Source organism: Dromaius novaehollandiae, chromosome 14, assembly GCF_036370855.1.
Source record: "Dromaius novaehollandiae isolate bDroNov1 chromosome 14, bDroNov1.hap1, whole genome shotgun sequence".
Taxonomy (NCBI): Eukaryota; Metazoa; Chordata; class Aves; order Casuariiformes; family Dromaiidae; genus Dromaius; species Dromaius novaehollandiae.
This window is the reverse complement of record NC_088111.1, coordinates 20,627,361-20,649,554: the sequence shown is the minus strand read 5'-3', so window position 1 is coordinate 20,649,554 and position 22,194 is coordinate 20,627,361. Positions and strand designations below refer to the sequence as shown.

At 51.6% G+C, this 22,194-nt stretch overlaps 1 protein-coding gene across 3 annotated transcripts in view; it reads left to right on the top strand.

Annotated features, from left to right (window-relative positions):
• The window catches only part of LOC112983393 (ankyrin repeat and fibronectin type-III domain-containing protein 1-like), a 311,760-nt gene extending 295,080 nt beyond the window's left edge, over window positions 1-16,680 (top strand). For all 3 annotated transcript variants that reach the window (XM_064520675.1, XM_064520674.1, XM_026100490.2), the window contains 13 exons: window positions 896-986; window positions 4,378-4,485; window positions 4,873-4,972; window positions 5,670-5,802; window positions 7,135-7,254; window positions 7,782-7,997; window positions 8,533-8,699; window positions 9,043-9,193; window positions 10,058-10,226; window positions 10,524-10,690; window positions 11,308-11,518; window positions 12,532-13,190; window positions 15,455-16,680. In XM_064520675.1, coding sequence (XP_064376745.1) covers window positions 896-986; window positions 4,378-4,485; window positions 4,873-4,972; window positions 5,670-5,802; window positions 7,135-7,254; window positions 7,782-7,997; window positions 8,533-8,699; window positions 9,043-9,193; window positions 10,058-10,226; window positions 10,524-10,690; window positions 11,308-11,518; window positions 12,532-13,190; window positions 15,455-15,742 — 2,580 coding nt within the window. In that variant the 3' untranslated portion in view covers window positions 15,743-16,680. The remainder of the gene's footprint in view (window positions 1-895; window positions 987-4,377; window positions 4,486-4,872; window positions 4,973-5,669; window positions 5,803-7,134; window positions 7,255-7,781; window positions 7,998-8,532; window positions 8,700-9,042; window positions 9,194-10,057; window positions 10,227-10,523; window positions 10,691-11,307; window positions 11,519-12,531; window positions 13,191-15,454) is intronic.
• The last annotated feature ends 5,514 nt before the right edge of the window (window positions 16,681-22,194 follow it).

The following is a 22,194-nucleotide window of genomic DNA, read 5'->3' as shown; positions in this document are numbered from 1 at the left end:
GGGTTTAGCAAGAGCTGTGCCTTGGGATGGGAGCTGTGGTCTGAAGTGGGGACCTGAGAGAGGCTAGCTGTGGAGGCAAGCCGTAGCGGGGGAAGGTGGGAGAGAGAGAGGATGGATGATTGATAGCAGTTATGTGGGAGGTGCAGCACTGAAGATCCAGGACAGAACGGTAGGGATGGCAAGGTCACAGAGGGGAGGAAGACGTAGATGTGATTAGAAGGGCTTAGAGAAGCCAGAAGTGTCACAGCCCAGGAAAGAGAGACAGAGCCGCTGTCAGGCAGGAGAGCAGCTCTGGTGCGCTGCACAATGGGGCTCGAGCAGAGGGCCTGAGCAGTGCTGCTGCAAGAAGCTTGCACAAGGCCCATCAATCATGCTTTCAAAGCTGCTTCGCAGGCTCCCGTCTGTGTTCATGAGTGCCTTGAGGCCTTGGAACATCTGGCAGCTTGACTGAGCCTTAATCGGAGGCCTTTAATCACCATCTCGGTGCCACAAGCTCTTGAAAGCATTGGGCCAACTCTCCATCCTCAGGATCCTTGCACACCCTAAAGGGAAGCCAGCTCTGCTATGCCACTGTGCTGCAATAGCCCATGGATTTGGGGTTGAAGCATCTCCCAGCACTTGGGCATTCACAGAATATCTCATCCTTCCTCCTTCTGCCCCCAAAACACCCACCTGAGCCATGCAGATTCTCGAGGGTCTGATAGCAAGAGCTTTCTGCTGCTACAGGGAGAGAAGGGGAGGTCAGTGCATGTGATCCGGGGTATTAAGTCACATTTTAATACTCCTCGTGATGCCCTGGGGGAGGTAAAGGAAGGGGGCAATGTTTTCCACCTCCTCGCACACAGAAGATGGGGAGAGGTGCCAGCGGTACTGACTGCTACTTCCCTCCTTTCAGGGCACAGCTTACTACGTCCAGGTGTCTGCCTACAACATGAAGGGCTGGGGCCCCCCCCAAACCTCAGTGCCCCCTTTTGCCATCCCCTCAAGTAAGTACAACTGGGAGCACGTGTGGGAGCCTCTACCTCGGTGCTTGGGATGGAGGGGGGCTTGGGGATGCCAAGGCTCCCTGCTCTGGCACACTGAGGGCCCTTCAGCTTTTGGGACAGTGCGCAGTGGCCTCTAGGCCAGAGGCACAGGTTCTGAAATTCTGGGCGTTATGGATGTTCAAGTGGGGCCTTAGACGTGGGGCCTTAGACCTAGGGAGGGAGGCTGTGTTGGTAGGCAGAGCTGCAGTACCTTGTAAATAAAGACTTCCCTTTGGGTGATGCTGCCTTCAGCTGATAGGAACTTTGCCAAATATAAATGAACTTTTTAGCTTGCAATGTTCCTGGCTGCCTGGTGAAAGTTGAATGATTTTAGGCCATGTGGATCAGCCATTCCTTAGAAGAAAGCTAGGAGAGAGAGTATTTTGCTTTTTTCAATTAAAAGGAAAAAAGTGCATCAGCTTTCTTTGTGGGAAGGGAAAACATCACTCTGCTTTTTACCAGAGGTTTGTAATTTAGCAAGGGGCTGCTTTTAGGAGAAGGAATTTGCTTAGGGGGTCAATGAAATCTGCCCCGAAGTGGCCAAGCTCTGGCAAAATCACTGTTTGCCTATGTTGAGGAGACGTGCCAGGATGCACCAGCCTCAGCCTCTGGAGATCCCTCCTCATGAGCTCAGTGCTCAGACCTCTCCCAGCCCTGCGTGCCAGCAGGCCCAGGAGCCCTCCTGCAGCCCTGCAGCGTGCCATTGCCCCCGCGAAGCCCAGCAGGGCTCGCGGACCTGCATTTTCCCCCGCGCTCAGCTGGGATGGGGTTGCCTGCTGGACCGGAGACCAGTTCTCTCTGGGCTGTCAGCGGTCGCCTCCCCATGTTGGCACCAGGACACATGGGGAAAAGAAAGCACCCAATTCCAATTCAAACAAGACAGCCCCAGAGCATTCGGGAAGACAGGCCAAGAGAAATAAATTGGAAAGAGCAGCCTGAAAGGGTGAAGCATAGGCCTGTTGTCTCTGCTGCCTTAATTCAGTCTCCTTGTGCGTCTGCCTTACAGCAGAGTTACTGCTAACACCACTTATTGCGGCTGAATCAGAGTAGGGAAATGAAGGGCAATGCGGGCGGGTGGGTTCCTGCCTGGTTTTGTGGCAGGAGCGGGAAGGAGCGCCGTGAGCGAGGCACGAGGGACTGCGCAAGGAGAAAGGGTTGTTTCTGCAAACGGCCGAAGACCTTGAATCGGTGCTGGCCTCTGCCCCTCACTTCCACCTCCCTGGACACCTCACTCAAACATCTCGCAGCAGGACACAAGCCGTGTTTCCCGCCGACCTGGGCGGCTGCAGGGCAGAGGTGCAGCATTCTCGTGGCATGTAAAGAGCGATTCGCAGATAAGTGCTCTGGAGAAGAGGCCTCAAATGGGACACCGGCAAGTAGAGGCCAGCTTTGCCCTCATTCTTCCTGTGCCTCGGGTGATAGTCTGTCATGGCACAGAAATGGGGTGAAAAGCGAATGGATTCATATTTCTGGAATGTGGAAAGCTGCACAGAAAACCCGAGGGCAAAAGGATAATTCTGTCCTGAGAGCAGGGTCTGAGCAGCATGTCGTAAGCGAGGCTTGGCATGTTGATCACTGCGGAGGGGCAAGACAGAGAAGAGTTCCTCATTAATTGAGCACTGGCTGTCTCGTGGAGTGCATGGGGCAGAGGTCCTGTGGGAAAAATAGTCAGTGAACATGCAATTAGCAGCTGAATCACAATGTGTGTGCCTGGCAGGCTGAGTTCGTCTCACCAGGCAACAGATCCAGCTTGTCAGAGGGCGAGACTTGCAGCCGTCAGCGTGGTCTTTGCCGTAGTGTTTGCAGGATGGGATCAGATGTGCTTTTCAGGCTGCTCTGCACAGATCACGATGGAGCTGCCTTCTAGTAGCCAACATGCTGCGTACAGATCAAGATGCTTGTCTAGAAATATGTACGTGGAGATGAGTCTAGGTCTGGATGCATACACACAGTGTATATAGAAACAGTGTCTAGACTGAGCTGTAGATACACAAGCATTATAGCACCTATAGAGAAAGGAACACAAATACTTTTACATATATCTTAATGTGTATAGTGAGCCTACACATACATTTACATTAAGTTGGCTTTACACAGTTCTAGCAGTGGGTGTCAATTATGTTTGCACCCACTTTAAAGCCCCTTTGCAGTCCAGCACAGGTCAAGTTCTCTGTGAACAAGATCCACATGGTATAGATACAGAGTGAAGCTGAAGTGAATCAGACCTGACTGGTTTTTTTTTTATTTATTTTTATCTGCATTAATATTTCTCCCTTCAGTAAAGATCCCTCCCTGGCCCAGCAGAATATAGTCAGGCACCTCCCTGGGTGTTTTTAAAGCTCCTAAAAATAGTGGCAAGTCCCAGCCAAAGTTAACAGAGCTGAACTTTCCATGGAAAACAGCAGCAGGCAGGATAGGGGGTGCTTAAAGCAATTAAGGTAAAGCTAATGTAAAAGAGCCCTCAGGCCCCATGCCCCCTCTTCTGGCCCTGCTGCCTTCTCAAAACTGGGTGGATCTGGCTAGAGAACTTATTTATATATTTATCTAGGTGAGTTCAGCTCTCGACACTTGCCCGAAGAAAACTTTAGCTCCAGGAAAGACCTGGAGGAAGACGCTAGAAAGAATTTTCTTTTTTTTTAAGACCAGTGAAGAGCAGCAGGAACAGACACGACCTTGCTGTTTACCTTTGCCATCTCCTCCGGCTGGCCACTGCTGTCCAGTCCCAGTTTGCCGGCGAGCAGCAAGTGCTGCTGCGTGCTGCCAGGTGGCCAGCGGTCCCAGTGGGGCTGCTCAGAGCCCCAGCTCTCCTGCACCCCAGCTACTGTGCCTCTGCGGCAGGACAGGTTTCTGGTGGGTCTCACGAAGGGCAGCATGTGTCCAGGGCTTGTCTGGCCCTGCCCGTTAGCAGAGGTGGATCTGTGTTGCATGTCTCCCTTTCTTCTTTTATGATTTCTGGAACTAAAATAAACAGCTGGCTCTTGGAGCAGGTGCCAGCACACAGTGCTGCCCAAAAGGCAGCAGGGTCGGGTTTGTCCCTTCTTTCAGATGATAGATAGTGTTGATCTGCTGTGGGCAAGAAGGAGAGGACAAAACCTAGCCTCTCCCGAAGCCCAACCCACCCATAGGTGCTGTAGATCCCCAGGACCCATGGCAGCTGCCATGCTGTGCCTATGGGACACATCAGTGGGGCTGCCAGGACCTTACGTGCCACGGGGAAGAAGAGACCAGAAGACCTTTCTCCTCAAAGCAACCCCGCAGGTTGAAGGGGCTGCCGATGCCGCTTGGCGCTGGAGGAGGCAGCAGCCTCCCCAGTGAAGGGTGCCAGGAACTAACTCTGGGCCTCTCTCCGCAGACTGGCGGGAGTACGACGGCAGGGCCCCACGGCGAAGGGGGCAAGCTGAAGCTTTGGACCATCTGCTGAGCCAGGTGAAGACCGTCCACCAGCACTGCGTTTGCCATGGTGAGCCTGGGTCTGCAGGGCAGCGCAGAGTCCTGGGGTCTCCCCTGCTGCTCCCAAGGGGAAGGTTGGGTGGAGGCAGCCAGCCAGGCCCCACAGGTTATGGGGCGTGATCTGAGGGGCTGGAGTAGACAGAGCGCAGCAAGGAGGCAGGCAGGCCGAGGAGACTGCACCCAGCTCCTCTCATGCAGAAAGGACCAGCCTCACCGCGGCACTGACCTCTCAGTGTGTCCAGGCCTGGGAGGTTCCCGGTTCCCAGCAGGCAGTACGAGAAGCTTCGGTTTGGTCACGCTGGCATCACAGCCCCAAGCAGCCAGCGCTCCCAGGGCTTGTGTGCAGTGCCCCAAGCTTCATCTCGTGCTGTAGCATACTCTGCTCTCCCTTTCCCAGAGCCCTGCAAGAACCAGGCACAGAGCAGGAAGCACTCGGTCTCCAAGAGCCTCAAACACCTCTTCCACCCTGGCAGCAAGTTTCTCAAGACCCTGAAGAGGTGAGAGGCTCATGCATGGTGGCATTGGAGAGCTCATCTCCCATCAGGGATGTAGGGCTGCCCAGCCTGGGCATGGCAGGGAGCTGTGGGTGTGTTGCAGGGTGCTCAGAGGTGGGTCCCTGCCTGGAGTGAGCCTGTCTGGGGGAGCTGGCTGCTGCTCCAGGTTGGAGGTGCCACACTAGCAACTGCCTCAGCACTGTCAGTGGGGATCAGGCTCATTGCTCAGAAATTAAATGTGTCTCCCTTGATTTCTAAGGTCTCTCCCACTGTCATTTCCATTCAGCCAGCAGCCCGCAGGCCGGCCTAGCTGCACTCAGTGCCCTACACCCTGACTCCATCCCCAAGCGTCACCCAATGCCCTACCCTCCTCTAGACACCAACCACCCTCCCTCCACCCATCTTTGCGCTCAGCCTCCGGATGTCTCCCTGCCTCCAGAGCAGGCCTGTGCCACTGAGACCTGCCGCTGGCGGTGGCCAGGCTTGCATTGCTGGCAGCACTGCCTTACAGTTCGTGCTGCTGTTTGCCTGTTCCATACCAGGCACACACCTTTTTGCCACGCTGCTGCTCATGAGGCTGTCAAAGATGATTTCAAACCCTGGATCAGGACATCTCCTCTGCCCTTGAGAGAGCACCCTTTGGAAATAGAGCCGGCAGCCATGGAGCAACTCTCCAAATCTGCCTTTTCTCCCCACACAGGGGTCTCTACCTGACAGCTGTCTTCTACAAGGATGACAACATCCTGGTGACCCACGAAGATCAGATCCCAGTAGTGGAGATAGATGACACCTACTCCTGCCTGCTCATGCAGGATTTTCTGTGGTTTACCAAGGTAACTGGCCCAGGGGCCCTGTCCTGTGCACTGGAGGCACAGCAGCAGCTGTCACAGCCCATGTCTGTCTTGCTGGCCACCACCCCAGACACTGGTGAGACAAGGGCAGAGCACTCTGTGTCCTCCAAATGTGTCATGGTGTGCAGAGCACCTTCACTGCAGTACCTTACCTGGTGCTTCTCCACCCTTCCCTGCAGGTAAATGCTTGGCCAGTCTCCTTTCTCCACCAGCTAGCACAGGCAGCAGTACCCATTGTGCATGGAGCACTGCAGGGCTTTCACCCTGCGCTGGCTGGGCTTCTCCAGGGAGCTCGAATGTAGCGGGGCTGGGAACAGCTGCACCATGTTAGGGGACACCCTAGGTGGATGGAGTAAGCGAGAGCTACTTCAGTAACTCACACCAGACAACAGAACATCTGGCAGCTCCTGGGCTTCCCGACGTTGCCTCTGGGACCTCCTCTGTGTTGCTGCCCTCATGTGCTCCACACAGCAGAGCACGCCGAGAGCTTGTCGCAGTGTGAGAGTCACAGGGCAGCGAACCAAGCTCTTAACTTGCACCACTGCTGTCCTTTAGTTGTCAGTGACTCAATGCCCTGGGTGCTGGGGCTTTGCAGCACAAGCAGCTCACAGGCTTGCAGCTAGCCTGGGCTCAGCATGGACAGAGAAGCCACTGGGGAAAGATGTTTCCACCCCAACCCCTTAAAGCCTGAATATGAGAGACAGACACAGCCTTTGCTTGCAGTGGGTGGTTCAGATGCTGCTTTGGGCAGGCTCTGTGCCACTGAGTGCATGTGTGTGCTGCTGCACTGCCTCTCTGCAAAGACACCTGCCAGTTTCTTATTTCACTGTTTCACCACAGCATTTTGATGCAACAGCTATGTTTCTCAATAAAGAGCAGGACATATAAGGTGCTGCTGGGTCATCTTTAGCTGTTACTAGACTTAACAAAAAGGGCAAGTGGGGAGCTCAGGCCCAAACTGAGCTCTTACTGGATGGTTCTTATCTACTGATGGAGAAGCCACCTCTTGGCTAGCTTCTATTTAAACTTGAAAAGGTCTCACTCCCAGATAAAGTCAGATATCTGGGTAGACACAGCACAGCTCTTCCCTTGGGTACAGACCCTGGAGGCATCTCTGGGCTAAATGGGTGCGTGTGGCGTAAGAAATCGCACTCCTGATGTTAAAAGGTGATATGTACATATGCATGTTCCTAATGCAGTTCACATGGAAAGGAAAATAGATTTCCCCAAAATACCTTTGTGTGAACCAGCTTCAACCAGCCACAGCCAGGGGGAGGCTTGCGTGGTGGTGATGGCCTGTTTGGTGTGCTACAGGTGTCATGCATGTGGGACGAGATCCTGTGGCTGCGTCAGTGTGTCACCGTTTCCCAGTCATCCTGTTCCTGCATCCTGCAAACACGCTTCAAGATGCTGCTGGCCACCTCACAGATGCAGGTGAGGAGAGGTGTGGGGGAGCATGAGCGTGAGAGCGCAGCCCCTCCCATCCCAGGCTGCCTAGAACAACTCACACCAGCTGCGGAGATGTAGAAATGCCTTTGTGGGCACCACTGTGACCAGGGATCCCTTTGGAGCACCACTTGGACACTCCGCATCCAGGAAGATCCCAGCTTCTGCCAGTCCTGGTCACAATAGGAGAAGGGCACAAATGCCCGTTCTGCTAAGCCAGGGCATATTCTGGCAAAAGGAGTGGGTAGGTCAGCAGCAGTACTGGATGTCTTTGCCTTGTCTTCATTGACATGTCCCCAGTCACAGGGATGATTAGGTATCAAACTAAAGAAAAATCCCCTGATGCAGAGGGAAATGCAATTTTCAGTGTTGTGCTTTGCCAGGAGAGGCTGATTTCCAGCAGGCAGAGAGGTGAGACCACCTGCCTGCTCAGACCTTGCAGAATGCAATGCCTCGATGATGTCCCCTGACCTATTGCTTTTCTTTCTGCTCTTTCTCTGACTCTGTGCACAAAGGGGCTGCTGGGAATCCAGGACCTGGGACAGGTCTTCTTTGAGCCCATCAAAGACAAGCAGGGCAACATCCTCATCGTGACCCTGAAGGAGGTGAAAACTAACCAGACCTTTGAGAGTGTCCGCTGGGTTCCCATCTGCAAGCTGCAGACAAGCCGCAAGTCCGTGTCCTCCCCAGAAGAGCCCACAGCTCTGGATACGCTGCTGATCACAGTGCAGGTGTCTGCTGCCTTGCCGAGGGAACGGGTGGAGTGGGAGGCAGAGGAGTTCATCCCAGCCAGCAGCTCAGGGGCTGTGCTGGTACAGTCATTTTCCCCGTGTGTTTGTCCAGTTCTTTTATTCCAGCTGCTCCTTTTGCTTCCCTATTCTAGCCTGTCAGACATTGTTTGAATGGCAGGGGATTGCAGTGTGGGGCTGGATGCCTGACAACGGGCTCCTTTGTGAGACTGCCAGCGCTTCCTGCTTGCTGTCAGGCTGGAAAGGCCAAAGCAGAGCCCAGGCCGTCGAAGGTTTGGTCCTGGCTGGCGGCAGAGTTTGGCAGAGGACTAGCTGCACTCAGCCAGCCTGCAAAACTGCCGTTGCTTTGAGTGGACACTTCAAGCTGGGTGCAGGATTCATCCTAGCAACACCAGATTGTACCTGTTCTGCCACTTCTGCCATCTGGGCTGGCCACATCACAGCACCCAGAACGAAGGCAAGATAGAGAGTCCTACTGCAAGGGGTTGCTTTCTACAGCAGTGTCCTTTCTCCTCAGGACAAACTGGCTTACCACCGGAGGAGCAGCCATGCCCTCTCCCCTGGCCTCTACCTGGGCTACTTGAAGCTCTGTAGCGCTGTGGATCAGATCCGAGTGCTGGTGCCAGAGCGGCTCCCCAACATCCTGTGCCACGTGAAGATACGCTCCAACCCCAACATTTCCAGGTGGGGCTTGCAGGGCAGACTCACTCAGGGCAGTTTTGTTTGGCAGCCAGGCTTCTATGTCTAATCCAGCCTGAAAACACCCCTTGCAGCTGCCTGCCTCATCTTTTCTTGGGTTTCTGGAAGGAGCTTAATAGTCCCTTTCAGCCGCCCTCCCTGCCATGCAGGGCAGTCTAGAGCTGGACCTCACCAAGGTCCCTTGCTACAACCTCAGCTTCTGCTTCCCTTGGGATACTCCACCATGTGGGGGGAACAGCTGAACAAACCTAGCTTTCATAGTGATGATGTGTTCAGGGCTACCCCAAGGTGCTCCCTCCTGCATGTTTCTTTCTCTGCCCTTCTCCAGGGAGGAGTGGGAATGGCTGCAGAAGATGGTCAGCATGGACGAGCCTGTTCCCACGGAGCCAGAGGCTGAGATGTCCCAGAACCATTTGTTTCAGGAGCTCCAAGTAGCCATCAAAGAGCTGATGACCCTGGTGAACATCCCGTTGCAAGAGGTATGGGCAGGAGCTGAGGTCTGGGGGATGGGAGAGAGGAAATGGCTGTGTAGCACCATGCTTGTCACTGTGATAGGCAGGGTACCACAGCCTCTGGAGATGGAACAACTCCCTCTTTGGAGGCTTAAAGCATTGACTGTCTGAAAGCCAGGGACAGTGTGTTCACAGTAGCTGTTTGTCTTACGCTCACCTGTACCTCTCAAGCATAAATGTCGAATCTGGGTTTGCATTATTGCCTGTCAGGGCCTTCATGTGGTTTGGTCGTTGGCTCAGCTCTTACAGCACAAGACAAGCCTACCTCTGCCCCTTAGAAACAGGAAGGTTCCTAGCCAGCTTTGGGAAGGAGTTGTAGCCCGCTGGGCTAGACTGCATAGGAAAAAACGACTTCTTCACCACACTGTAAATCAACATGGGAAGGTTCCCACCAGCTCCAGTGACAGAGGCATATGCTTCTGGCTGGATAACTTTGAAAGCACCTTACTGAGTGGGGCTGAGAACAGCAGTGGTGGTTCTGGAGGGTCTTCTCTGAGACCCTGTTGTAAAGAGATGGACTTTGACCAGTAGTTTAGAGACTATCAGGAGAAATAAGGGAGACAGAAAATTGTCCAGATTATCACAGAAGCAAGAAGCCTCTGGATGACTGCTTGCTGAAGTAGCAGCGACTCCCAGTTGAGGATGGTCACTGATGACTCCTCTATGAATGAGGACTCGGTGGAGAGCCCCATCTCATCAGAAGCAGGCATGCTTGTAGTGGCTTCCCCCATGCCTGGCAGTGTTTGGACCTTGTACAGAGAACACCTGGATTTTGCATCAGTGACATTTGCAGCTCTAACCTGTAGTGTTTTTTTGGATGGGCTCTTGCAGGCCAAAGATTTCCGTTTGTACAGCCAAGAAGTACTGGACTTTGGGGGTCAGGTCTCCTTCCTCCTGCTGCTGCCTCCATCGGACGATGTCTGCACTGCTCCAGGCCAGAACAATCCCTATACCCCTCGTTCTGGCTTCCTTACACTGCCGCTGCAGATCTTTGAGCTAGGTGAGAAGAGGAATGACCCACACTAGCAAAACTCTTTCTTGCCTGTCTCCTTTTTCTGCAAGACCTCCCAATGCTTGGGAAGGGCTGGTGAAGTGGGCTGATGCTCCATCACCTCCATCAAGGCAGAGAGGAGGGATGTTCAGGGCTCCCCAGCTCTCACATAGGCGAGAAGAGAGCAGTGCATCCTTCCTGTGTTGGGTGGGTGGGCAAGAGCTGGAGGATGAAGATGGAGCAGGGCATCCATAGCAAGGGGCCTGATATTTTTCTTTCCCCGTCACACCTCTTTTTTGTTTTCAGTCCACTTCTTCACATACGACCGGGAGTTCATCACCCAGTACTGCCAGGTGTCTGCCCTCCTGGAACTGGAGTCGCTCCTCTCTCAGCAGAGCCTCAGGGAGGCCTTCTCTGATGCTGAGCTCACCACAGCGAAACAGAGGCACCAGCAGGTTCAGGACTACATCCAGGTACGCAGAGGAGAGGCACGCTGGGTGTAAGACAGGCTCAGCATTGCGTTGCTACCATGGTACCATGGTGCCCTATGAGACTTGACCATACTACTGCCAGGAGAGTTGTGCCCTTGAAGAGCTGCAGAGACATCCCCACTGTAGTTATTTGCTGGTCATCTCTGCTGTAAGCTCACAGTGTTTCTTTGACATAGCAGATAGGCAGGGAGCAGCAGCCAGGGCTTCATCTAACAACTTTTTGCTATAATAATCATGTTAAAAATCCTAATCAGAGAGCCTGATGCTCCTGCTCTGTAGGTCCCAGCCTTGCTAGAGTGAGGCCTGGAAGTTCATTCTGGAATAGACATGCAAAAGAGCACGCCATGCTTCACCCTCTTTTCCAGCATCCCTGCCTCTGTGGCAAGCAGGTCTACTAAATGCGATAGTTGCCCTCTGGTGATTGAAGCTGTATCTTCCCACCTGGGAGGAGTATTTTGGGATCTACTGACTCAGTGTTTTCCCACTGCAGCTTTCACCTCTTAGGAAAGGTGTGTGGGGAATGCCTGTGTTTTGCTGTGGATTTTTTATCTTTGTTTCTTTGCTTTTTAAAAGGGATCCTTTATTTCTTATTTTGGCAGCAAATGGAGGAGATCTGGCGTGAGATGCGCTGGATTATGGATGCCCTGCAACATGCCCGGTACAAGCAGCCCTCCTGCGGTGTGTCTCTCACCGGGTTCCTCAGTGAATCTAGCAGTGCAATGAAAGAGAAAACACGATCCACCTCATCCCACCTAGACTACCTTCCCTCACCAGCACCTTCACCAGAGACCAGCCGTAAGCTCAACTCCGGTAAGGAGCCCCAGGCTTTGCCCAGCTCCTTGCCGGATAGGCTCACAGGATTGCCTGTGCGTGTTGTGCAGCTGGGAACACTGCAGTAACCGTGGTCTTGTATCTCGCATCTACCACATCGCAGTGGGAGCATGGGTGCACAGGCAGGGCTGGTGTCAGGATTATGGGCAGAACAGAGTCAGTCCCTGTGGGAGATCTCAGTGGTGAGAGCTCACATCAGATCTGGTCTCTGAACCAAAGCTTCTGAGGGGGAGTTGCACGGCTGTGAAGGAGCTGTTGGCTCTTGGGCCAGGTGTGTCCCTCACAGTCACCCGCATGGCATCAGAAGTGTGAGGCTGACTTTGCTGTGGAAGTAGGATGCTGGCTGAAATCCATGGCGCGTTGCAGTTGGCACAGGGTCCTGCAGTGATTTTAACAGTACCTAGGAGTGAAAACCTGGCAGTGTTTTCTCCACTCAGCTGGTAGGAGTTCAAACACTGCCTTGCAACAGATATACAAAGCCAGAGATTAAGTCCTGTGTTTCCCAGGTGTCCAGGGAGTGCTGCCTGGTATGACCACTGAGTGCTGGACAGGAGTCCAGAAGAGCTGGAAAACTCTATGGATCAAGGCGGGGTAATTTTTAAAGAAGCTGAAGCTAGAGAGTTCAGTCAGGAAATGCCATTTCCCAAGCACTTTGGAGTTGCACAAGCAGATCTTCTCCCACTTTACAGTTGAAGGAGAAATGAACTGGGAGCTGGAGACTATTTTTCAGGTCCCAGGCTAAATTTGGGCAGAATTGCTGTCAGGTAACAGTTGGAGTTTAGAAGCAGTGGGTGTATATGTGCCCTCGTGGTCATGGATGTATCTGGCCATGACCTTTTTGAGGCAGCCTCTGAACCTATGTGTGCAGGTTTACAGAAAGGGCATAAAGCCCCTGGGGTCTTCTTGGGCTCAGAATCACACTAATACCATCAGCATCAGTTGCCAGCAGCAAGGTGCTAAGACCCTGCTTTCTTCTTTTATGTTCCTTTTAGACTTGCATGGGTTGTCAGATGAGGAGGGCTCCTCAGAGGTGTTCCTGGCCACGGACAGTGACTATGATTCCAGCAGGGCCCAAAGCCCTAAGGAGTTAGACTTGGTTTACTCCTCCTCGGGGCCCGAATGCTGCAGCAGAAGAATTGCCCGCACTCTCAGGGACAGTGCCCCTGATGTTCTGCAGACCCATGAACTCAAGACCCCGCCACTGCCTCTGGAGGAGCCGCGGCCACCCCCCGAGCTCTACGACAGCGACTTTGTCCTGCCCAGCAGGCAGATTGAGCTGCTTCGCATCACGGAGAAGCGTCAGGCCTACTGTGTTCGTACCAGCAGCCTGGACTTCCCCAAGCCGCTCTTCCAGGTGGCCAGGAAATCCTGCCCCGGCTCCGTTGACAGCTCCCCGACAGAGAGCAGGACAGCAGGCCACTGCAGCCTGCTCAGGCTGGGGACTGGCTCCACTCTGAGCCCCGAGCACAGCCAAGCTGGGGAAAGCTCTGAGCCCATCTTCCGGACACGCTCAGCAGAATGGACTCAGAGCTTCCAGGAGCCACCAGAGCAGCAAGGATGCTTAGCGAACCGAGGAAAGAAGCCGGGCTCTGTCACCTTGCGGGTCTGCCCTCAGTATGAAACCGGACTCTCTAAAGAGACGAGTGTCAAGGTATCAGAGCCCCACACAGAGCAGCAGTACAGCCCTGCCATGACAAGACAGAAAGAGCTTGCAGGTGTAGGGGAGGCAGGCAAGGAGGGCTCCTGTGCCTCCTAGCCTGGGAATGCTCTCTCCACCCTCCACCATCCTTGGTGTGACATTCACAAAAGGCTTTTTCTCCTCAGTGCTCCTGCCCCATTTCCCGCTGTGCCCGCAGTAGCGATGGAGGGGTCCCTGTGTGGAGCAGCTCCCAGCAGTGCTTGCAACAAAGCAAGATGGAGTGCATGGCTTGGTGGTATTAATAGCTCAGCCCAAGCACCCTGCCACTGCTGCCGAGGGGGCCAGGCCAGGACCATTGGAATAACCGGTAGGGTCTTTTACAGGCACAAACCAGTGCAGCTCTCACCCCAGCTGATAGCTGCAGTTGTTAGTAGGTTAGTGCCACCTGGGGCAGAAGGCCAGGAAGGTCATGCTGATCTGCTTTCCTTGCTGGGTCCTGGAGCACAAGCTCCTCAGCCTCCTGGCTGAAATCCAGTAGGCTGGACCAAGCCCCCTAGTCATCGTCTTGACCTGTCCACAGCCTCTCCCACAGCTTTTTCTGCCCAGATCTTCTCTGCTTTGCTCCCTTGAGCTGTGTGTGTTTGGGAAAAGGAGTATGGGGAAGCCCTTTTCCAGCACTTAGAAGATGTCAGCAAAAACTGCATAGTTGCTGCAGGTGTTGGGACGACAGGAGCCTTTATGTAAATTGTTTCTTCTCCAGTTCTGCAGTGGACTTTGCTGCTGAGAGCCAACTCACTTCAGCTCTCTGATTACTTCTCCACCTGCTCTCTTTGTTCATCCAGGCTGGATCTCCCGTGGCTGAGCAGGGTCATGCACCATGCCACGGATCTTGGACAGATCCCCTTCTGGCTCTGCAGCCTCCTTTGGTTCCAGCCATGAGGCTCCTTCCTCTGTTGAAGTCTCCCTTCTGAAATTCCCTGTGCTCATTGTACAGAGCAGAGGTCTCACAAAGCAGCCTGAGTGCAGCTTACCCATAAAACTGTGGAGAAAGGACAAAGCTGATGGGCTGAAGGTTTCACTGCTGGGGAGTTCTGATAGCCAGTTTCTCTTTACCCAACAGGAACATTAGAAGCAGAGGGAAATTTGACTTGCAGTATTTATTTTTCATTTGAAAAATTACCATAGATTTCTGTGCAACTGAAGTGCAGCCCTCGGGTTCCTGGCGAGTTGCCCACGTGGCTTTTGATGTTGCAAAGCTCTGGACACGCCTGCTTGAAAGCGTTTTATGATGTTCTTCTCGAAGAAAGCCAAGTTCAAAGGAAAGGATCCTCGGCTGGCGTAAATCAGCTGAGCCTTGCTAATGGTTGTTCGGAGCTGGCAGGGTTCGCGTGGGCTGAGGACTGGGACCACCCTGCTGGGGCACTGCCTCACAACGCTCCACAAACCCTTACGGATGTGCCAAGGGAAACCGTCACTTTGCCCAGACGAGGATGGATGTCCTGGTTTAGGGGCTTTGAAGTCAAGTATCATGCTCCTGACAGTCATTAACAGCCAGGGCACAGATGAGCTCATTTTCTTGTTCTTATTCAGCATTCAGAGGGCAATCCCCAACAAAGAGATGAGGGAGAGCAAAGATAGCTGTTGGCTGGAGAGCCCTGGATCTACAAATGCTGTGAACAAGACTAAATTTAGTGCTGCTTCCCAGAGGGGCTTCAGCTCAGTACCACTAATTTGGCAGAGTAGCTGTGGTTCAGCTGGTTTGAAGGTCTGGATCCTGCTCACGAGAGGGACTTAAAACAGATGCCTAAATGTTTGCAGGAGCAGAGCCGAGATTGCAATCTGAGCCTTTAAAGGCTGCAGGTAATAGGAAGGTGGGACAACCTGACTAGAGCAGGTGAGACATAGGTAAGACATGCAAGACAGCTGAATTAAGGTGGAAGAGCAAAACCTGAGAGTGCAGTGGAGAAAAGAAAGCAGTACTTGAGCAGTGGCCCCGACACAAGCCGTCCAGTCCCCTCGGCACAGCACATACGTAGCTACACAGCTTCCAGGCTGAGCTGTCTCAGTTGCCCCTGCCTCTCTTACCTTGCCACCCTTGGTGCTGTTCTTCCACCACGTTAAGAATCATCCCCCAGGCAGTGGAGAGCTGCCTTTCCACCTCTCACTCTCCAGGATGCACTATTTGCTGCCTGCTGGCTCTCGTGACCCCCCTCCATCCCCATTTTCCTTGCTGCTCCCACTTACCATCCATCTCTCCCACCTTTGTCTTTCCACAGCTGCACATCACCAACCAGACATCTGCTGGGGAGATAGTGAAGCTGGTGGTGCTTGAGATGAACGATGTCTCCCGGAACGTCCTGGGCAGCATGGCTGCTCTCTGCTACAGCGAGGAGCAGCTGGAGCACTTTGGACTGGTGTTCGCATCCAACGACAGTGAGCAGTGGCTACCTGATGACTTCCTGCCACTCTCACTTCAAACTACCTGGCCCGAGGGGCAGTTCTACGTTCGTATCAAAGAAACCTCCCCTCTGGTGTTCCAGTACGGGCCAGCAACCACCGTATGAGAGGAGGAGAGCCGACCAGGGGAAACTTGAGGGACCTCAACTTCCAATGAGCAAACAGCTCGTCTCTGATGCTTCCTTCTTATACAGACACCCTCTCATCAGACATCCACAGAGTGGAATAGGATCATACTGGGCTGTGTGTTATTTGTTTGTGTTTTTTTTTTTAACCAAAGAGACATCAAGACTCAGTTTTTCTGACTGCAGAAGACAAGGGTGGAGTGCAGAGACCTCAGAGCTTGGGAGGAATCTTTGCTGGAATGGAATTTTTGAAAGTAAACATTTATTAAGGGGAAAGGAGGGGAGAGAGAGGGAGAGAGTGGAAAAATATTACAAGAAGAAGCAGCAATACCTAACTTTTCTTTTCCTCTTCTTTTCTTTTCTTCCCCCCCCCCCCCAAATCCTTGTTTGAGATTCACTGAAGGAAGAGCCACAGAAGATTTTGGGGGGCGGGGGGGTGTAGTGTTAATGAGGAGAGGGAGCAATTCACAAGGACAACATAGAGAAGGTTGTTTTCCTAACTGTCCTCGTTTCACTGTACCTGGAGAAACAAATCTTGCACATAATTCTCAGAACAATTTTTTTTCCTTAAAAAACAAAATTGTGCTAGAGACACTGGAGTCGTGTATGAGATGAAGACCCTTTTTACTTGTTCTAAAGGCAAAAGGAAACCATGCAGACACACATGCACATACACATGTACACAACTGTGTTGGTATCACCACTAGAGGTTTGCTATAGGGCATCTACTGCAACACACTTAGTACCACCTTGGGATTTCCTTTCCTCTCTTGGTTGCCGTTTTGTTCTGGTGATTGTGATTGGCCTCTCTTGTATGTCCTATAGCATGACATTTTGTTAGCAACTAGGTCTCTTGTTAACAAGGTTATTTTTTTGATCTAATGTGGTCCATAGTAAAGATGACTGCTGCTGAGAACGTATCACTCTTTTCCTTCTTGCGGCCTGATGTGTAGTGTCCCTTTCCTTAACCCGAGTCCCCCACATTAGCTCTGATTTCAAAGGCTGGGCTTCACTTTCCCAGTAGTTTAACGGATGCTTTCAACTCGGTTGAGGTTTACATTAACACACACTTGCAAATCATGTGTGTAGGAGCAAAACGCAAGTTAGAAATGTTTTTCTGGGCTTCAATGCTTTGTAAGCCAGTAAAATAAGCTTTGGCATGCAAAGCCAGTCACCTTTTTGTGTTGTTGGAAACCCAGTGGTTGTAGGGACAGAGCATCTGCAAGCATGCAGTTAAATGTACTAATCCAGTCCTGCAGCCTCCAACACAGTAAAAAGACAAGAAGAAGAGTGTGGAAGGTGAAGTTAGATATTACAGCTGTCAAAAATTTTCAAACTAGTGGCACTAAACAAGGCGAAAGGATGGTTTTCCTCTACAGGTGAGATTCCTGTCGCTGGTCCTCCTTTAATAGCTGCCTCTGTCCCCTTCTGTCTGCCTAAATAGGTCAAGGCCTGGATCTGCAACCCTCCTGGACCTTGGTGTCAGTGCAAAGCCAGTGGCTTCGCATTCGCGCAGCCTGCTGCTCCAAGGGCTGCCTGCTGCCATCTCTCCTCAGAGGTTCTTTATTCCTAGTTTTGCTGGGGAGATCCAATAGCACACTGTGCAATAAGGGCAATAATGTATCACAGCATGAGCCCTTCGCCGCCCCGCGTCAGAGTTGCTCTAAAAGGGAAGATCATGTGCCAACCCCTCAGCTGGTGCAAATCAACAGCACCCTATTGACATCAGCACAGACACCACGAGGGGACGTGGAGACAAGCGGCACGGGAACATTTAAAAAGACACTTCTCCCATCTTTTCCCTTCCACTAGTCTTGTTCCTCAGGTTAAAACTGATCCCACTTTTGCAGAACAAGAAACAAGCAGGTTATCAGTCCGGGAGGTTTCCAATGGAGTTTGCCCTTGTTGGGCATCCACACGCATCGACATCCTGAAGAGGGGAGTAGCACTTGGGTCTCGGGATGCACTTCTGGACCAAAAGCCTGTTTGCATACATCACCCAGTGACTCCTCAGAGCCTGGGCTAGAGGAAGGGGATGCCACAACTGATGGAAAACTATTACATGGCGCTCTGAAAGTCACAGCATTAATTAGTGTTAGAGCAGGGCTACATACAGAAAGCTACATCTGTATTCCTGAATGCTAGGTCCACGCTCCTGAGTACTGATACATGCAAACCTTACTGCCCTTTCATTTGACCTTGTGGCGGAGTGGGGTGGGTGGGGAGAAGGCCTCCCTTTGCTTGGTAATTGTTCTCCTTTACTAAAAGCACTGCTCCGTCACAAGAGAGGTGTGGGCATGACCCAAAGCCAGACCAACTCCTTTGCCAGGGCTGATGTGAGGCAAGCTCTGCAGCTAGATCCTGCTGGTAGCTGGTTACCTGCATTTCTCAGTGCAGAGCCCCTGCACATAGGAAGATCTCTCTGGCCGTGCAGTGCTTTTGTGGGGGAGTTCCTGTGGCGAGGCAGTGCGATGTACCACTTGGCTGCAGGGAACAAGAGCATGTTTCATGGGAGCTCCACCCCTTCCCTGGAGGAGAAAGAGGAGGGAAGGGGCAGTGGCCTGGGCAGAAGCAGAGCTGGATGCAGTCAGAGTGGAAAGGGGTGGGGGTGTTGCAGAGCAGTCACATAGAAATCCCACTACTGGGGCCCCGGGACATGTGATGTCATGATGGAAGCTGCTATAGGTAGCTTCATCCATCCCCCCAAACATACTTGTAGCCCCCAAATCTGCCCCTGGGGTGGATTTCTGGACAGATGTGCCCTGCCCTGGTACATGGTACACGGTAAGACTACTGTTCAGTGTAGGACTGAAAAGCAGAACAAAGAGGGGCTGGGTGAAGAAAAGGACTTTATGGGACATGCAGGCTCTGTTGCACAAGGTTTCCTGGAGGATGGCACTGGCAAGGTGGTTGTATTTTCTCATGTTCCCCCTTCTCTCCCTGGGTGGCTTCATAGTTACATCCCAATGTGTTCTTCCCAAATGGGTCTTGAAGCCTTCAGGTCCTTTCCTGCCCTTCCCCATGGCTTAAGAGTGGGAGCAGAAACCCATGTATGTGGCAGTGTCCAAGGCTATAATCTAATTGCTAAGATATGTGAGGGGCCAATGTTGCCATTGGAACCAGTCTGGAGCAATGAGCTGTTTGCATGATGTTGTTTTGTTTTGTTTTGTTTTGTTTTGTTTTTTGAAGGCTACATCACATGTTCTCCTAAGCAGGATAGTCTTATGGTTAAAACACAGCATTGGGACTTAGTGGCTCAAGTCACTAAGTGGCACTGGGAATGAGTGGCTCAGACTTTGCTCTGTTACTTCCTCCCCTCCTTGTGCCTCAGTTTCACTGTATTCCTTTCTTTCTCCAATACAAAAACATGTGTAAGTAAGTGGCCCACAGCAAGGCTGGTATTGGGCTGGTGATCTCCCACCAGCTCACAGCTTAAACGCTGCTATCAGCGAGGCGGGCACACTGCGACGTGTTGATGTGAGGCAGAGGAGGGCTGGGGCATGCACTGTCAGCAGCAGGAGGATTAGCAGCATTTGCCCCGCTAGGTTTCCTCGAGCTCTGTGCTAACTACACTGCTGACAGCAGTTTGGCAAAGGGGCTTTCTCAGTGGGTACCAGCCGGGCACTTGCTCCAACAGGCACACTGCGGCATGGGTGGTGCAGGCAGGTCACTGGAGCACCTGGCCTCGGACCTACTCTGTCCTAGCACGGGGAAGTGGCTGAGGGGCAGCTGGAGGAGGCATTATTTTGCTTATAGCAGTGACCTTCCCCCACAATTTTAATGAGAAAAGTGAGCTAGAGTCCAGGAGGGGCCTGGAAGGACAGTGCTGGCACAGACTGGTATCATCAGGTGCAAACATCACCATCCTTGCAGTTGCCCTGTCCCCAGCACTGTCCGGCACATGCACTACAGTACTGTCAGGCCCAAATGTCACTCTGCACCCACCTGCATGCCACATACACCCCTGAACCCAGGCAAGCACCCTTATCACCCACAAACACCCCTCCGTACTGGGGGTGCATCCAGACACTGTGCATGCACGCATGCGTACCATACCTATGTGCCACACACACAGAGCCCAGGCAGCCCTGCAGCCTGTTGGATGTAGCATCCTTGAAAAGCTCATCTAGGTGAGGGCAGACCCGAGCACTGCTTATCTGGGGTTGCGGGGGGCGGGGAAGCAAAGGACTACAAGAAATTGAGAGAAGCCTGTTGTGCGAGAACCTGAACTCAACGGGAAATCTCACTGTGCCAACAGTGCTCATCGCCTGCTGATGTTAAACCAACAGCAAACCAAATGGCTCTGGGGTTTCCCTTCCAGCTGGCAGTGTGGAAGTATGCAGGGCCTCAGGGCACCATCAGGCATTGCAGAGAAATGCATTTCCTACCTTGCCTCGGAGGCAGGGGGCTGGTCTCCTCAGCAGGGATGTGTGGCCTCCTTTTCCAGGCACTGTGGAGCACCAAAAGATGACGCTGCAGAACAATTTGTACTTTGTGAGGGTTCTTTTTGTCTCTTTGTCAACATCACTTCAGTCTTCACTTGTGCTTAAAAGTAGCTCAGTGTATTCGTTTTTGCTGTTAGGGACAGTGAAATGCAAACATCAGCTTGTCCGGTCTGACAACCAGGTCTTCTACTCTCTCTGCTTGGAGGTAAACCCAGGTCCAGACTCTCATCAGGAGAAAGATGGCATAGCTCCATGAAGGTTAATGGAAATGTAGTAATTTATATCATCAGAGGAGCCATCCCTGGGTGATATTTTTCTCACATTGTATAGATTCATAGCAATAAACCTGAATTGTGACAGTCTGAATTTCCTCCCAAAACTCAGGGGCTTGCTGGCATCAGTTCTAAAGCATTAGTATTTTTTTTCCTCCTGTCCAAAGAGAGTTGATCAGTTTATCAGACACAAATCCAATTTTGTGTTTCCCCAAGGTTTAGCATTCTGAGTCTGAGACACAGCAGTTTTTTGCTCTCTCTTTTTTTTTTTTTTTTTCCTTTGGGACACTTCTCTCTTGTGTTCCTGCTTTATGATTTCTTTCCTTAGTTCTGGTTACTAGGGAAAGCTGAAGAGTAACTCTTTCTTTAAAGCTGCTGTAGCTTCCACACAGAGGAGATGCTCTGAGGCTGATTAAAGCTCTGTTGAAATCAGTGGAAGACTTTCTTCAAGCTCTCTCTAATGGGAGAGAAAGTGAGCAAGAGCCATGCCAGCCATCTAAAATACAGTGGAAGTTCCAGGGCTATTCCAACACATGCAATTACTAAGTTAATCATTGCTCTATCATCTGTTGGAACTCTGTGCAATTACTATGTAGTTACATGGGACTGTTTACCCATGTAACTTATAAATAGAATTGCCATATAATTGAAATGTGGTGTGATCAGATTTATGCTCGGTGAATCAAGGGGTTGCTGAAATGCCCACACTTTCCATCCTCAGCACAGATGCCCACTGAGAACGTAGCTATGCAGAGCAGCCTCTGAGGAAAACACTGTTGGTCTGAAGCTTGCTGTCAAGTAGCCTTTACCCACATGGCCTAAGTTTCTCCAAGAAGCCACACACTGGTGGATTCTGTATGCTGTGGGCAAAGCCACTTCCCATGTGAAACCGAGCCGGACAATGCAGATTTTAGATGGAGATTGTAATTTCCCAACCACAAAGAGACTTGGAATGGAGTAGATCAGAGTCTTGGTAACGGTAACACCATTGAAAAGCTCCAGTTGACTTCAGTGTGTCTAGGATTTTTGGCCTGAGGTTCTCCAAACCCACCTATAGACTGGGAAGGAAACAGATATTTCCATCCCATGAAAATTCCTGAGATTCTGGAAAATTTTCTGCTCCCAAAGTTATCTGAAAAATAAAACAGCATAAAAACAGGAACTGAAAATATAGAAGTAAAAACTCAGGCAGAGACAACAGGGTTTTGTTTTGTTGTTTTGTTATTTTCCATTTTCTTTAAAAAAATAATTTTTAAACAAATTCATTTTCGCACAACAAACTAAAGAATGGAAACAAGTCAATGTGAATATTTAATTCAAATATTTTGGAGATGACCATTTGTTGAAACCAGCCATCCTTTATAAGCATTTATATTACACTAAAAAAGGCATTTTTTGGTGGAAAGAAAAAAGAAGAACCCAGCAGATAATGTGTTAGGACAACTTTTCTCTATGGTTTTCCCCCAAGTCCCAACGTAATCCAAGAGACCATAAACTACATGCTTAAAGCTGAGTACACACTTTGCTGATTCAGGCTTCAAAGAGTCCTTGGAGATGCAAGCACATTTGCCCCAAAGTAGTTTGATTTGATCTGTAAATTAAGATAGCAACGACAGCGCAATTTTGCTTTTCTTCGTGCTTGCTTGAGATGCTGGACCACATTCCTGAACTTCACATAACACCGCATGAAATCAGATGGCGAATATAGCTTGGGCAG